The sequence below is a fragment of the Psammomys obesus genome, unplaced genomic scaffold (assembly GCF_907164565.1).
Source record: "Psammomys obesus unplaced genomic scaffold, mPsaObe1.curated_primary_1811, whole genome shotgun sequence".
In the NCBI taxonomy this organism is placed as follows: domain Eukaryota; kingdom Metazoa; phylum Chordata; class Mammalia; order Rodentia; family Muridae; genus Psammomys; species Psammomys obesus.
Window position 1 is genome coordinate 463,997 of NW_026591497.1, and position 16,342 is coordinate 480,338.

At 51.8% G+C, this 16,342-nt stretch overlaps 3 protein-coding genes across 6 annotated transcripts; 2 read left to right on the forward strand and 1 right to left on the reverse strand.

Annotated features, from left to right (window-relative positions):
- Positions 1 to 874: 874 nt before the first annotated feature.
- Ydjc (YdjC chitooligosaccharide deacetylase homolog) lies at positions 875 to 2,780 on the reverse strand. Of its 4 annotated transcripts, none has more exons than XM_055610295.1 (5): positions 2,549 to 2,780; positions 2,293 to 2,452; positions 1,973 to 2,072; positions 1,699 to 1,876; positions 875 to 1,502 (listed from the first exon to the last, which is right to left on the reverse strand). In XM_055610295.1, the coding sequence occupies exons 1-5, from the start codon at positions 2,710 to 2,712 to the stop codon at positions 1,133 to 1,135; spliced, it is 972 nt and encodes a 323-aa protein (XP_055466270.1). In that variant the 5' UTR covers positions 2,713 to 2,780; the 3' UTR covers positions 875 to 1,132. The 4 variants fall into 4 exon arrangements, with proteins under 4 accessions (XP_055466270.1, XP_055466269.1, XP_055466268.1 ...); XM_055610294.1 differs by having other exon boundaries at positions 1,699 to 1,879; XM_055610293.1 differs by having other exon boundaries at positions 1,699 to 2,072.
- Positions 2,781 to 3,618: 838 nt separating this feature from the next.
- On the forward strand, positions 3,619 to 9,412 carry Ccdc116 (coiled-coil domain containing 116). Its single transcript, XM_055610297.1, has 5 exons — positions 3,619 to 4,468; positions 4,688 to 4,825; positions 5,752 to 6,309; positions 6,413 to 7,006; positions 8,372 to 9,412. Exons 2-5 carry the CDS (start codon positions 4,754 to 4,756, stop codon positions 9,245 to 9,247), a joined length of 2,100 nt encoding a protein of 699 aa, XP_055466272.1. The 5' UTR covers positions 3,619 to 4,468; positions 4,688 to 4,753; the 3' UTR covers positions 9,248 to 9,412.
- Positions 9,413 to 13,723: 4,311 nt separating this feature from the next.
- Positions 13,724 to 15,765, forward strand: Sdf2l1 (stromal cell derived factor 2 like 1). The gene is made up of 3 exons (XM_055610271.1): positions 13,724 to 13,953; positions 14,231 to 14,427; positions 15,129 to 15,765. The coding sequence occupies exons 1-3, from the start codon at positions 13,773 to 13,775 to the stop codon at positions 15,408 to 15,410; spliced, it is 660 nt and encodes a 219-aa protein (XP_055466246.1). The 5' UTR covers positions 13,724 to 13,772; the 3' UTR covers positions 15,411 to 15,765.
- Positions 15,766 to 16,342: the final 577 nt, after the last annotated feature.

Genomic DNA, 16,342 nt, shown 5'->3' on the forward strand with positions numbered 1-16,342 from the left:
TAACAGAGTACCTTGGTTTTTTTTTTTTTGTTTTGTTTTTTTAGATGACTAAAAGTACTATTATGTGTATCATGTGCACTTGCAGATTTGTGGCATTCAGAATGAGGATGACTTCTGGGAGTTTTCTTCCACCAGAGTCCAGTGCCTCAAACACAAGCACTTTTACCCACGAAGTCATCCCCCAGATAACTTCTTCTTTTTAAGATTTATTTATGGGGCTGGAGAAATGGCTCAGCGGTTAAGAGCATTGGCTGCTTTTCCAGAGGACCCTGGTTCAATTCCCTGCACCCACATGGCAGCTCACAATTATCTGGTCTGTAACTCAAATTTCAGTGGATCTGATTCCCTCACATAGATATATATGTATGTCAAATGTACATAAAAATAAATAAATTTTAAAAAATATTTATGTAGTGTCCCGCCTGCACACCAGAAGCGGGCACCAGATCCCATTATAGATGGTTATGAGCCACCATGTGCTCTTAACCTCTGGGCCATCTCTCCAGCACCCAGGTAACCTCTTTAAGTCAAAATTATGGTTATCATTTGCCTCCCCCAAACACCCTAATGATAGAATTTTTTTTGTTCCCCTCAGAAAAAAAAGAATGTAAGCATTGCTAGGGTAAACAGGTCCGTCTGAGCAATGTGGTAAGATCTCCATCTCAAAAACAAAATGCATTCAAACCATGGCATGCAAGTTACTCCCCTAACACAAGTGAATGTAACTTTATTTTTTTTAACTAAAGGATTTAAAACATGTAAGCATGAGCAGAATTAGAACGTGAGGATGTTTTTGCATATCTTGATCTGTGCCTCAAAGTAGTTCCCTATTCTTATTTCTGCAAAATACTATGGACACTGTGAACCAGCCAAATCTGAAAGACATTATTTTATTAACCCACCTTCTGCTCCTAAACAAGTGGTTATAACATGAATGGGCACCAGATAAATGCTCAGCAGGCCTCACGCCCAGATGTCACAGACTGCCTGCAGCCAGGCAAGGCTGACCAAGGAACAGGGTTAATGGCTTCTCACTCTAAGAAGTCGGACCCTACTCCAGGGCCTGGCTGAACTGGAGCTTTAGCCTTGGCCTTCCTCCACAGTGAGAGGCAGTTCTTAGTGGCCTTCGGTGTCAGGGTGGGGAAGGCTCCAGAAAGGGTTCCATAGTTGCCTCACAGGGGACCCCTTCCCCGGGCCTTTTGGAATCCAGGTCGTCTATAGCGCAGAGCTGCACACCATTTTGGGCCAGCCGAGCCCGCAGGGTGGGTGCTGTGAGGACGTGCAGCTCATGCAGCCGCTCCCAAGAACAAGAGAATGCATCGGGGCCCTCACCGCAGCCTCCTGCTGGAGGCACACTGGGGTATCCAGGGTGTGCCATCAACTCCGCAGTGAGGGCGTGGCCAGCAGGGATATCTTCCAGGGCACGCAACAGGGACCCCAAGACTCGGTGAGCAGACATATGCCGGCCACAAGTGCTCAGGCCCACAAAGGCATCGGTCCACCTGTGGGTGCCAGGATGTCAGAGGTACTGCCTGCCTGAAGACCGGTCAGACTCGGCAGAGGGTGCAGCAGGACAGTAGTAGGTCAATTCCCAAGGTTTTTGATTGGGGAAAGGGCACATCTGGCCAGGTGAGCGCCCTGGGACCAATGGGGACACAGCAGGGTTGGAGTTGAGGAGGGGGGCGGAGGGGTGCTCACCGCAGGCCGTGGCGGGAGAAGGGACCCATGGCGGCACGGGCATCGCGCACCACAGTGCATGCGAAGGCTCGCGCTGGCGCTTCGAGCCACGCGCAGCTGCCCAACCCGCGTTCGGCGGGCAGCCGTGTGAAGCGGACCCCGCAGGCCTGCAGCGCCTCCGCGAACACCTGACACACGCCTGCTGGGAGGGGCGGGCTCTGAGGAGTCTCCCCACCGGGTGGCATCCGTTCCCCCACCAGGCCCACCCCCGACCGGGGCGATTCCATCGGCGTACCTGGGAGCACATGCACGTGCTGGTGCCCGTCCACGTGCGTGGGGGACCTGCCCAACAACTCCCGGAAGCGGCTGAGTTGAGCCTCTAGCTCCTCCCGCACCTGGAGGAGGGAGGGGCACAGACACCCTGAGCTCCGGGAAGCAGCCACACACACAGGGAGCTCCGTCAAGGCGCCACGACGTGACTGCTCCAGGGGGGTTGCACTAGGCGCCCTAGGAGAGTATCCAGCGCCCGCTTTTGACCCAACGACTTCCACGATCCCCTCCGGGCTGAGCTTGGAGGATCCAGATGCGTCTCCCCCTGCAGCCACGCCTCCGCACCTGGGGCAAAGCAATGTCGCCAGCCGCTAAGGCCTCCCGAAATCCCATCTTGCCCAGAAAGAAGCCTTCCGGGCTGAGGAGCGACGAGGCGCTGTGGCGGGCCGGGCCCACCGGACGGCCCTCAGACAGGTTGGCGTGGAGGCCCGTGGGAATGCTGTGCCTGCGGGCGGAGCGCGAGAGCGAGCGAGCCAGCACGGGCTACCACGGGGCGGGCGGCCCCGAAAACCCACCGGGCCCTGGAAGGGGCCGCCCTCACCTGCGGGCCAGCTCGGCCGCGCTTTCGGCGGCCGTGCCGTTGACCAGGAGCGACACGCTGGTCACGGTCCCTGCCAGGAAGGCCTCCAGGATGCCCTCATCGCGCCGCGGGCAATAACCAAAGTCGTCGGCGGTGACCACCAGCCGCACACGGGGCCAAGCCATGGCTGCCAAACCCTGGCTGGAGCCCAGAAGGACTGGGCCGCCGCATCCAGACCCCGCCCTTGAACGCTGCCGAGGCCCCACCCCGACGCGCACGCCTAGACGAGGCCGCACGCCGCCATTGTTCTGCCACCTAGAGGTCTCTGCATGTCCTGCAAACGCGCGGGTCGACTGCTCGGCAATTTTTTTTTTTTTTTATTAATTTTATTTTTTTTTGTTTGGTTTTTTTCCGAGGCAGGGATTCTCTTTGTCCGGGAAAGTTTTCTAACCCACGCCCTACCGATGCTCATCGTGGTGACAGCCGGAGCTTGCATGGTAGCGTGGCTGTCTGGATATTGTTTTGAAACGGGGCCGTGGGTAGCCCAGGCTGACCTCACTATTCATTCAGCCGGGGCTGGCCTTGAACTTCTTATCCTACTGCTTCACCTCTCCATTGCCCCAACAGCAGGTACGTGCCACCACGCATGCTTTATGTGGTGCAGGGAACTGAACCCAATACTTCATGAGTGTTGGGCAAGCATTCCGCCAGCTGAGAAGCATCCCCAGCCTGCCTCGGGTTTTCATTATAGAACGTGTGTTACTGGATCGAGCCGGTCGTGTTGGTAATTTCACCACCGTTTTACAGCCAAGGAACCCGAGGGGTCACCTGAGAAGGGGAGCAGGAGCTCTTCCCTAGGGCCGGAGCCTTACCTGCTCGGGTTCACTCAATCCTGCCTGACCCCTGCATCTCGGGCATATGGGAAACACTGTAGCTTGATCGTAATAGTTGCTGATGAGTCTTTGTAAGGGTTGGAAGCCTCAAGAGAGCCCTTACCCCAAATTCTTGGTCTAAACACTGCCTTGTCCAATCACGGTGGTTGTCAGACCTTCGGATGTCATCCAGCCACGGTGGGACTCAGCTCTTGGAAAGGCCAGCGACCATGAGGCCCCGGCTCCCTGAAAACCACAGATTGAGAAGAGGAAACTGTCAAGCACCTGTTGTGTCAAGAGTGGAGTTATTAGAGATTAGGGCTGACTGCGTTGCTTCCTGCCCTAAAGAAGTGCGAGACAAACGGTGTGGCAGTGCAGGATAGGCTTGTTGGGAATCTGCTGGGAATCAGACTTTCTAGGGTGAAGGAGGAAAGAAAAAGGTAGAGGTGGGTTTACACGGAGCTTCCATAAGGTGCAAAGTGTGTTGTAAGAACATTTTATGTCAAGACTCACTTGGGGAAGGATGCTCAGCTTCACTTATGAGGGGCTGAGTCACATCAGCAAGAAAAAGCAGACACAGGAACTAGGTCTGTGCAGAAACCAGGACTCTTCCTGCTCCTGAAAAGACTTGAGAAGGAAGATGCTGGCTGGTCCACACTGAATGATGAAAAAGAGGCTCTAGAAGAAAGCCAACAGAGTAGGAGGATAAGGAACAAGCTGAGGTGTTTGTGTCAGAAGTTGAGGCTATGGCTTTCGCCCTGAGGATCAGAGAAACAAGCCCCATATTCAGACCTCTTGGCTGAATAAAGTTAGATCTATAAACACGTGCGAACTTTGCTTAGCTGCCTTGGCAGAAAATACAGCGAGGTGGGGGAGGAGCCAACCTTGGCCCCACCCCCAACCATTGTGTCGGGGAAGATAGTGAAAGTGAGGCCAGATTCTAGCCAATCAGGATGAAGTATGTAAATGACAACCCGGGACGAGCGGTAGCGGGATTCCAGCGTTCTGTGCGGTAGTCCTTTAAAAGGAGCTGACTGTGAGAACCTCCAGGAGCACAGTGGAGACTCTGGTAAGTAGGTGGGGGCTCTAGGGTGCCTCTGGTCTGAAAAAGCAATCTGGGCACACAGCTCGACCCAGGCACAGGTGCAAACAGAAGGCAACGACTTGGGAAGGTCCACAGATGTGTGGCAGGTCCAAGCAGGGGAAAGTTGGAATATCTGAAGGGCACAAGTAACGGGAGCTGGGGTCCCACGGACCTAGCTTGACTTCCTCTCCCCGCCATATACAGAGGAGTCTGCATCTGTGCTGTGGAACCTGAGAGCGGAAGCAGAAAACAAATTGAATTACCTACACCATGGCAAGGTGCCGCCACCACTCGGGATACCTGGCTGACGATGAGGCTGGTCACAGCACCTATGTGGCTCGGGTAAGTATGTCCAGCTGGCCTGACGTTAGTGTCTGGACCACGTCCCACTGCGTCCCCATTCCCAGCTGATCTCACTGGGTCACCTGGTGTAATCTTTATTGTAGCTCAGCCTTCCCTTATGCCTGCTGAGCCCTGATCACTCTTTCATTCCCCACTCCCCGTTGCCCCCATAAAGCACTTGGGTAGACTTAGGAGCCCTGAGAAGAGGACGGAGTCAGCCTGGAGGACTCAAAGTGGAGATGCAGGCTCAAGTCCTCAAGTCCACTGTAGCACAGCAGTGAAGTCAGTGCAGGGGGCTGCGCTAGAGACAGAAGGAGGTAGAGAGGAAGAGGGCTCTCATAATTGCCCTTTCATACCATGAACACAGAATTCCACTTTCAGGCTCCCACGTAGGCCTGGCATATATGAAATATAGGCATTGGGGATCTTCAGGGCAACCCTAATAGACCCCTACGTAGCAGAGAAATCCTCAAGAAAGGTTGTTGTGAGCACTGACGCCCAGAATGACCTGATTCTATAATGTAATTCAGGGCTGCTGAAATGGCTCAGTGGGTGAAGGTACTTGCCATCAAAACTGATGATAATCTGAGTTCCATCCCCAAGAGCCACATAATAGAAGAGAACCAGTTACCACAAGTTGTCCTTTGACCTCCACACCTGCACTGAGGCACACAGACACCTCCACACATGCACACATACCCACAAAAAAAATGTTTTAAAAAATTAAATGCCATTCAGTGATTGAGCATTTGCATAACATGTTCAAGACCCCTGGGTTCAACCCCCAGCATCAACAAACCTAGACAATGAAGACGTTTCCCATTGTTCAATCCCAGCCAGCTCCTAACAAACACCCTAGGACTCCAGACATACCTCCTCCGCCCTGGTAGAGCCTCCTGCCTGCTGTGACAAGCCTGTCTGTTCAGATGCAGCTGCCCAAGAAGCATCATCTGTTGCCGGAAATGGGGCCAACCTACAACCTTGGCCGTGTGCCACACCCACCATCCATGAACCGGTCCTCAGAGCACCAGGGCCACCAGCAAAACCCTAGGCCCCCTCAGTCGTTTGGCAGCTTCCTGGATTTCCTCACGGAGGGTCAGATCCTGGACAGCTTGCAGACAGTTGTGGAGCAGGCAACAGAGCGTGTGGCTGCTATGAAGACGGAGGCTGGAGTGCCACTGGTAGACCTCCGAGAACCAGTGGAGGTGCGAAGCAGTAGGCATCGGGCTCGAGCCAGACCCAGAATCAGCGCTGTGCATCGGCACCGTGCTCAGCCCACCCTGTGTGCTGGGCAGCCTAACAATTACCCATCGTGCTCCAGCTCCATGTCTGACTTTCATAACAGTGTCAAAGCTAGCCGGCTGGGCTCCCACAGCCAGGACAGTGACCCAGCTGCCCGAGGCCTGGGCTCACTGCCACCTATGAGGGACAAACTCCTACTTGAGAAAAACCTCAAGAGACTACTGCGACTGGAGAACAAAGGGGTAAGGCGTGGTGCTGTGGCTAAGGATAGCAGAGGGTGGGCCTGAACTTAGTGCTGGTGTTAGGCCTGGTCAGACACCTCTCAGCCTTACTTTCTCTTTGCAGAAAGGCCTGAATCAGTCCACCCTGAGGGACTCTCTGCTCTATGACTCACTGGGCAGCCAGACCAGCAATCAGTGGACCCGGGAGCAACTGCTGTCTTGGTTCTCTGGGCCTTCGGGCTCCGGCTCAGATACCGCTGAAACTTCGGAGTTGGGACTTGGAGAACAGGAGCTGACTTTTTTCAAACAAGAGTTAAACAAACAGATGAAGTCACTGCTGAGCCAGCAAAAATCCTTCAACCTGCCTACATATTGTCCAATCAGGGAACCTCATCGAACTCTGGATTTCCTGGCTGAGCATCGCCTCTTTCCTGTCCTGCAGCATGTGGTCAACCAGGCTGTAGAGAAGCTCAGCCATGCCTGCCGCCACAATGGTTCCCCCCTCTTCTCTGTTGCCTCAGAGACCACCCCAGTGCTGCCTGTGAACTCTAACCTTCTGCAGCCCATCTCTAAGATGTCCAACAGGGAGGATAGGGAAGAGCCTTATGATTCTCCCATCACAGCCTCCAGCCCTAAGACATCTCGCAGAAAGAGCAAGGGCAGACGGGGCTTCCCCTTCATATCAAATGCCCAGATGCCTTCCAGATTCAGGCTTAAGGTGATACCTACAAAAGTATCTGATGTTCCCAGGCCCTCATTTCACTCCATACAGGAGTTCCCTGACTCTTATCCCAAATTACAGAAACAAACTGTGGCCCCAAGCTCCAAACAGATACCTCAACCCAGCCTTGGCCTGCACCTCACCATGCCTGCCCCTGGGATTGCAGTGGCACTGGCTTCCTGCCAGGGCCATCTCAGGGGCTTGTTTCGGCATCATCCTGACTCCCCCTACCATCTTCCTCACTGTTTCTCTTCCCCTCTGTTTTCCACATCCCCTTTTCCACTGTGTCCAGAGGTGACCTCAAGAGTAGGGCTGGAGGTCCAAGTGGAACATCTGAAGGGAAAGGGCTCATTTTCCCACCACGTCTAGTAGCCACTGTTACTGGCTGGTGCCCAAGGACATTGCAGAAATCTCCTGGGGTAAATACAAGCTGTTGCGGATCAGGATCTAGTTCACCTGTTTCCAGGTGTTGTCAAAGATTAATAAAGGCTATTTTTTTTTTTACCCTGCTTTTATTATTATTATTATTTTTTCTGAGACAGGGTGTCATGTAGCCCAGGCTGGTCTCAAATTCATTATATAGTAGAAGATGAGCTTGGATTCCTGATCCTCTTGCCTCTACCTCCCAAGTGCTGGGATTACAGGCGTGCATCACCATGCCTGGATTTCAGGTTTGTTTTTTCTTTTTAATTATTGTTTGTGAACCTCAGAGGCTCTTCCACATTTCTCTTATGGATAGGAGGTTTTTTGTTTTTGTTTTTGTTTTTTAATTTGGTTGGTTTTTAAGACAGGGTTTCTCTGTGTAGCCCAGGCTGGCTTCAAACTCAGAGATCCACCTGTCCCTGCTTCCTTAGTGCTGGGATTAAAGGCCTGTGTCACCACACCCAGCTGCATAGGCATTTTTTGCCAAGAGCACAACTCTGTATTCTAAGGTCAAGTGTCCTCTAATCTAGCTGTAGGACTCTGTAGTCTCTCTGCTCAGTAAAGGGGACATTGATCAGGAAATATGTATAAAGTAGATGGCCTGACCCTTGGAGGTCCCTGGACATCTCTCAACCTGCCATCATCAGGCCTCAGACGTAATTCCTTCTGAATACAAGCTGGTGTGCAAGCTTGCAGGAGCACAGCCTGTTCAGGGTGGTAGGCCTTGTTCTAGACTTGACAGGTGAGGCCTATGGAGTGAATGTGACAGCAGAGCAGATGTGGTGGGTCTGTATCCCGGTGTGATGAGTGTGGCTTTCCTGTCTGTAATGGGGAGGACTGGCACAGCTGCCAAGAAGGGTATAGCAGTATGTCACAGGGCAGTGGGAGGGATAACAACAAGGGTAAAACATCTTCTTTTCTCCCTTGTCTGCTGCACAGAGCCCCAACACCAAGTTTCCAAAGAAGAAACCCCTGCCTTCCATCTCGTCTGTGTCCAGCGTGTCCTACGTCTCTAACCCTTGGTTTGAGGAACTCAGTAACTTCTTGGTTGAACAGGCAGTCTCCTTGCTTATCTGCAAGTATAAGTTTGAGGAAAGCCTCAATAAGCAACTTGGCTTCATGTCTTTTCCTATCACTGAGGTTCTCATGGACATCTTTTTGGGCTTCAAGAAGGTGAAGGGTACCCGCATCCGCATGTCCTCGGACATCAACTGGACCTGTCTTCTGCACAAGTTGGAAGAAGCTGAGTTGGCGCAGCAGGCCGTAAGGCGTGCCTCCAGGTCGGGAGCCTCCCATCATAGTGCTTCCCGAATTGCCGCCTCCCACCATAGCACAGAACCACCCTCTGCCCAACCAGAGCTTATTGGTGGCACCAGTCAGAAACAGGCAACACAGTCCCATTTCTTCCTCCGCCCTGATTTGCCAATCCACCAGCTGCTCAGCCCTCGGGGCCCTCATATAAGCCTGGGACAGATGCCTAATAGGAGCCTGTTGGAGGCCAAGCATAGTATGTTCTCCAATGCTGGTGTGGGCTCTAGGTCCTACAAGTCCAGGGACATGGTAAATATTGAAGAGAGAGAAGACTCTGAAGAGGAGGACGAAGAGGAGGACGAGGAGGAAGAAGAGGAGGAAGAGGAGGAGGTCGAGGATGAGGACGAGGAGGAAGTGGTGGAGGAGGAGGAGGATGGAGAAAGTGAGGAGGATGAAATCAGTGATTCCATTGAGGGTGAGCACACATCTCCTACCCAGCCTGAGCCTGAGTTGGAGGACATTATGAATGAGTCCACTGTAATGAGCCCCAATGAGTCCCCATGAGACACCCATCAGCCACACAGAGTACTCCAGTCTTTGTCTCCTTCCCTATCCAAGTAGCTGGCCACTCAGCCAGCCCCTGTCCTGAGTTGGGGTCAGGATGACTGGGTGCTCAGGAGAGAGCCAAAGCGACAAATGGAAATAAATTACATGTTTGTGGACACAGCTGTCTAGACTTGGTGTGTTATCTTCTTTCCTTGCACCTGGATGACTGCCATTGAATAGGATCTTCATGGTGAGCCAGCCTGATGTTATGTGAACTTTTCTTTGGGATACAAGACAGGCACTAGTGATATATACCAAAGGAATGATTTTACCCAGGTCCATCTCAATGAACTAGTGACTTTGTTGGGTTTATAGGAGAATGGATGTTATGTAACAAGAGTGTGAGTGACCCCCCAAACAGCTACCACCAAAAAATCTCACCCCAACATGATTAATGACTTCTCCATAGCTTCACAGACAGACCCCAAGCCAAGCTTCAGTTCTCCCAAGCTGTATAGACTCCAGTGCAGTGATTCTCAACCTTCCTAATGCTGAGACTCAATACAGTTTCTTATGTTATGTTGACTCTCAACCATAACATTATTTTCCTTGCTACTTTAAAACTAATTTTGCTACTGTCATGAATCATAATGTAAACATCTGATATTCAGATGGTCTTAGGAGACCCCTGTGAAAGGGTCATTCATCCGCAAAGGGGCACAACCCACAGGTTGAGAACAGCTAGTATCTTCAGAGACCAGGAGACTATTCTGCACCTCAGGCAGAATAACAAACAGCTGAGAAGGAAGTACAGGAAGGAATAGCTCTACTCCCAGGCAGTTCCCTCAGCTTTTATGAGGGGACACCAAAATGGGTTCAAACTTGAGGGGCCTTGTAAATAGTCACAGCTGCTCTGATGAAGACAGAAATGGCTGCTCTGTTTAAAGGACAGTGGTCTACAACACCTGTGACAGCTTCATGACAGCGGGTCCTGCCTTGACTCCGGAGCTGTTAACTGCTTCCTGCAACTTTTCTCTACCCTACTCTGCAGCTTTATGGTTCTTTAAGTCTTTCAGGACTCCTGCATGTTCCTGTGCATCCCAGCTTGTAGGGAGCTGAGGAAGCCCTGGATGAGCAAAGGATTGAGTAGACGGTGTATTTTGACATGAGCACAGCTTGTCAAGAACTCCAAGACCAACTGGCAAAACCATGATGCACATAGGTTGGGCTTGAGGGGGGTAGCAAAGCCTTCCCCAAGAGTCCGATTTTGAGTGTTTATGAATGACTGGTCAATGTGTGCAGAGACTCTGAAAGAGCGTTCAAAGGCCACTCTCTACCATCTCCACACGTTTTCAGTAAAACAAAAGTAGCCAGAACCTCTTGGTTTGTCCGAACTACAGTCCTATCTTGGAATAGGGTCAGGCCAACGGAACAGAGCGATGGCCTCTACTACAAACGGCTCCCTGGTCCACCTACCTTAGGACCTTAGTCCCTTCAGAATGACAGATAATCAAGCTCTCCTTGAATATGAGTATGGGTGTGACCATGCTTCCTCTGCCTAACGCCAGAGTGAGCTGTACACTTGTTTGTCCTTCCCTGTCCTGGGGCTTTGTAGAGAGAACCTGCACACCCTTTGAGGAAGACTTTCTGTGATGACAGTTCCTGGTTATCAACTTGACTACATCTGGAATGAACTAAAACCCAAAACTAGAGTCTACAGATGTGAGGGATTTTTGCTTCATTTGAAGTAGGAAGATCCACTTCTAATATGGATCTTTGAGGTAGAGAGACACATCTGTATTCCAGACCTTTAATCCAGATTGACCCTGAGCTAAAAGCCTATATAAGGATATGAAACAGGGCAGTTTTTAGTTTTTGCCTGCTTGCTCTTGCCCTTCTAGTGAGTCCATCCCTTCATTGGCATTATGTGGGACATATGGATGTATGACTGGAGGAACCAGCCAGGAGTAAGACTGAGGTTGAAATGTGTCCAAATCCTAAAAATCTCAATCTTGAGAACAGCAGGAGTAAGAATTGCTCTCTTCCTGTTCTGGGCCTGCTTGCTCCAGTGCACACAGTCTTACAACTGCACCTTCACCATTCGAGAGGTACTCACTGAGCCTGGGGACCAGGACATGTCCAGCTAGCACCTGGATTGCTCCATGAACATGAAGCTTTCTTAGCACCCCAGCCTCAGCCAATGATGTCTACTCACCTGAAACCCCCTACCCACTTCCCCAAGGTTTACATAGCCCTTATTCCCCCAATAAAGAGAGCCATGTCACTGGAAGGGCTGTGTCGCTGGAAGGGCTGTATCTGAAATGCATGGAAACCTGTTTTTTTCTTCTGGTCATGGGGTTCATACCCTTGCCATCTCTGATCCTACGTGTGGTAGAGAAAGTGTTAACAGATCAACTTTCAGTAACTTTCTCTTCTTTTGAGGCAGGGTCTCATGTAGTCTCAAAGCTCCACATAAACAAATATAGTCTTGGACTCATGATCCTCTTGCTTTTGCCCCCCCCCCCCACTTGTAAATATAGGCCACTATGGCTAGTTTACTGTGTTACTGTGAACTCAGGGCTTCACACATGCTAGGCGGCCGCTCCACCAGCTGGGAAATACAAGCAGGGAAATATATTAGTAGGTGGTGGTAGGTATCAGTTAGAAGAGGAATGGGATAGCTTGTGTTAGGGCAGCGATGGGAGACTTGGAGAAGATGATATAAAATCCTTGTAGGGTACACAGCCATCCTGTTTTGTGGAAGCAGAAGTGGAGTCAGATGTTGTGGTTAGTATGACGCTCTGCACTTAGGAGGTGGAAGTAGGAGGACCACTAGTTCAAGGTTATCTTTGGCTACAGATAGAAGCTGAGGCCAGCCTGGGCTATGTTTGACCCATCGAACCAACAAATAGCAGAAACCAAAGAGTTATTGTTTTTAATTAACAATTTTTGGATTTTTGAGACAGGGTTTCTCTGTGTAGCCCTGGTTGTTCTGGAGCTCACTCTGTAGAGCAGGCTGGCCTTGAATTCAGAGATCCATCTGCCCTTGCCTTCCAAGTGCTGGCATTAAAGGCGTGCACCACCACTGCCCAGCAAAACCAAAGACTTCTAAGTTTCAGGTTTTAGTATTTCTGTCACATTAATTAATTGATTGATTAATTAATTGATGTGTGTGTGTGTTTATGTTTTCCTCCTTCCAGCATGCAAGTGCCAGGGACTGAACTTAGGTTGCCTAGTTTGGTAGTAAGCACCTTTATCCATTTAACCATCTTGCCATCACCTGAGGAGTTTGTCTTGAGCAAATGATGAATGGTACTACTTTTTATTGAGCATTGGAAACTTGAAGAGGGGCAGTTTGAGAGAAGAGACAATAATTCTTATACATTTCCAATGAGAACTTTCCTGCTGGCTGGACCTAGATTTTTTTATTATTATTATTTATTTATTTTTGGTTTTTGAAGACAGGGTTTTTCTGTGTAACCCTAGCTGTCCTGGTAGACCAGGCTGGCCTCGAACTTGCAGAGGTCAGCCTGCATCTGCTTTTTAAGTGCTGTGATTAAAGGCGTGCACCACCAATGTCTGTTTTGTTTGTTTGTTTTGTTTTTGAATAAGGGTATTCTGCAGTCCAGGTTGGACACCAGATCTCCAGGAGGATGACCTCAAACTTCTTGAACTTCTGGTCTCCACCACTCCAGGGTTGATTTGCTAGGGATCAAACCTAGGGATCTGTGCTTACTAGACAGGCACTCTACCAACTGGGCTTCCTCTGCAGCCCTAAACATAAACTTTACTGAGGAGCTAGCTAGTATCCCAGGGACATACTTCATCAGCCTTAAGAGTAGCCCGAAAGCAGTTTCTCTGTGAATACCCAACATAGAGAATATATACTGTGAGAAGTCCCAGCTATCTTCTGCTTAACCCATCCAGCAACCTTGGGATTCTGCCACCGAATGACTCACGTGGCTTGCATGGCTAAGGCAATTCAGAAACCCTGGGATCCAGGAGCTGACGTGATTCGGTGCCGGTTTTGATCAACCTCTGGGGCCAGGAGACTTCAGTTATCTTTGGGATCTGCTTCCATTTTGTGACCACACAATCTGGTGATTCTCACAGGAGCCTGTAGCTAAAGGTCAGCGTCTGAGTGCAGAAACACAAGACTGACGTTTGGGGGCCCAGAGTCAGAGGGGTTTCTGAAACCACTGTCCAACCCCGAGACAAGGGGCTAGAGGCAACCAGTCTTTGCATGCGCCGCTCACAGGCCTCTCAGGTCCGGTAGCGGCAGCTGCGGCTCTCTCGGCGTTTATTGGCGGATCCACGGAAGCGTGGACCAGTTAAAACCCTCCCGTTGTCTCCGGCCCCCTCCCGGCGACCTCCCTGGAAGCTGGGGGTGGAGCCTCGCCACACGATCCAATAGCAGTGCAGGAGGAACGCGCGCGCGCAGGCGATTGGCTGCGGCGAGAGGGCGCTGTCAGAGCCGGATTGGCCGGTGCCGAGGACGGAAGCGCCGAGGTCCGGAGCGGCTGGAACCCGGCCGGCCGGCGCGATGTGGGGCGCGAGCCGCGGCGGGGCAGCGGCGCTGCTTGGGCTGCTGTTGGTGCTCTCGGTGCGGAGCGGTGGCGCGTCCAAGGCCAGCGCCGGGCTCGTGACCTGCGGGTCGGTGCTGAAGCTGCTGAACACCTACCACAGAGTGAGGCTGCACTCGCACGACATCAAATACGGATCCGGTGCGCGGGGGAGGTGGCCGGGACCGCCTGGAGGCGGAGGTTTAGGGACCAGGTGGGGTCTGTGGGCTGTCAGGATGGTTGCGAGGCTGGACCCGCTTGCGGGGGTCGTGAGAGGCAAGCCCCGGGGATTGAGAATGACGGGGGTCCACGGGACTGAGGGTTGCGCCCTCCCGATCCTGGAGGTGTGGGGGCTGTGGGGAAAACTTTGTTCAAGAAGGGGGGTCCAGAGATCTGTGATTGACGGAGACCACGGGTGGGGTGGGCTGTCCCTCTCCAGGCAGCGGCCAACAGTCGGTAACCGGCGTGGAGGCGTCTGACGATGCCAATAGTTACTGGCGGATTCGCGGCGGCTCCGAGGGCGGGTGCCCGCGCGGGCTCCCAGTGCGCTGTGGACAGGCGGTGCGGCTCACGCACGTGCTCACCGGCAAGAACCTGCACACGCACCACTTTCCGTCGCCGCTCTCCAACAACCAGGCAAGCTCCCCCTTTCCAGCCCCGCCCCCCCGAGTGGCATCGGGAGGTGTGCGGGGAGGGATGCAGGACCGGGGCCGAGAGAGGGGACTCAGCAGATCAGTCACTGGAGAAACTCAGGCTGGGTCTGAGAGGGAAGTAGGAGCTTCCCCTGCTCCTTCCCCTCTGTGGAAGAGCTCCTACTCAAGCATGGGAACTCATTGCTGCTGCTGTGGGCCGGGCACAGGAAGAAACTGACAGCACTTTGGGCTGAATTTCAGGGGGAAAATGTTGAAGATAGGGACCTTGGGGGGATTGGGCTTTATCAGGTTAGCACAAGGAGCCTGTGGAGAGGAGGCCTTAGCTCCAGGGGCCAGTGGGCACTATGCAGAAGAACCTACAATTCATAGGAATCTTTTTTGTTTACTTTTTGAGACCTGATCTCTCTATCTACGAGCCCTGGCTGTCCTAGAACTCACTATGTAGACCAAGGTGGCCCCAAACATCCGGAGATCTCCCTGCCTATGCCTCCTGAATGCTGGGCTTAAAGGCACGTGCCATCACATTTGGCCAGGGTGGGACTCTCGATGTCCACTTCAGAGCTGTGGATTCGGAAGGCCAGGGAAAGGATCAGAGGTCCAGGTGTAAATGTTACTGTTATAGACATGCAGCTCAGGGGACTCTGTGCCCTATGTGTGACTGTCCTCCATACCTTACACTCTCAGGAGGTGAGTGCTTTTGGGGAAGATGGTGAGGGTGACGACCTGGACCTGTGGACAGTACGATGTTCTGGGCAACACTGGGAGCGTGAGGCCAGCGTCCGCTTCCAGCATGTAGGCACCTCTGTGTTCCTGTCGGTCACTGGTGAACAGTACGGTAACCCCATCCGTGGGCAGCATGAGGTGAACGGCATGTCTAGTGCCAATGCCCACAACACATGGAAGGCCATGGAAGGTATCTTCATCAAGGCTGGAGCAGACCCCTCTACAGGCCATGATGAACTCTGAGAGCTGGAGGGGTGAAGGGAGGGTGGCGGGGTAGGGAATCTGCAGGGCCACTCTTGTATAAGACTTTGTAGGGGCCCTCAAGTGCCTTCATGATTAAAGAATGTTTGATTGTGATTGTATTTGCTGTAAGCCTGGGGAAGATCTGAAGGTGTCAGCCATGTCTGTCCAGCTTATCATCTTACCTGTTTCTAAGTACCTGTTCAAACTTTTTTTTTCCTTTTCTTTTTTCTTTTTATGTAGCCCTGGCTGGCCTGGAATTCACCTGCCTCTGCCTCCCGAGTGCTGGTAATAAAGGTATGCCCCACCACAACTGGCTCCAAATGTTTAATAAAATAATTTTTTATTACTAGTGCGAGTGCAAGTGTTGTGTGTTATGTTGGCACTGGTAGCTCAGGGCATGTGTGGAGGTCAGAGAACAAATCTTGTCTAGTCTTATCTTCCACCTTTATGTTTATTCCAGAGATCAAACCCAGCCTGAGAGGACTCTGTAGCATACACTAGCTGCTGAACCATCTCACTGGCTCCAAACCTTTTTTTGATGCCTCTCCATGCATTATAATACTTCTATGAACTGTGATCTCATGTACAGTGAGTGACCTCATAGCAATTGACCTCAATTCCCAGGACTTGATGTTAAGCAACTGTTTGTTGTTGTTTTCTCAGACAGGTTTCTCTGTGTAGCCCTGGCTGTCCTGGACTTGCTTTGTAGACCAGGCTGGCCTCTGCCTCCCAAGTGCTCTACCATGCCTGACCCCTTTGGCAACTTTATTGTATTGAGTGGCCTTGGTACTAGGGCCGCTGCCAGCTGGGATGGGCTCATGCTCTTCAGTCCCCTCCTGTCTTGTGCTCAGGACCCCTCTCTTTGTGGTTGTGGCGGTCTTGAGACTTATCTTTGACTAAAGGCCTGTTGAAGATTCTGCCATCTACTAGAA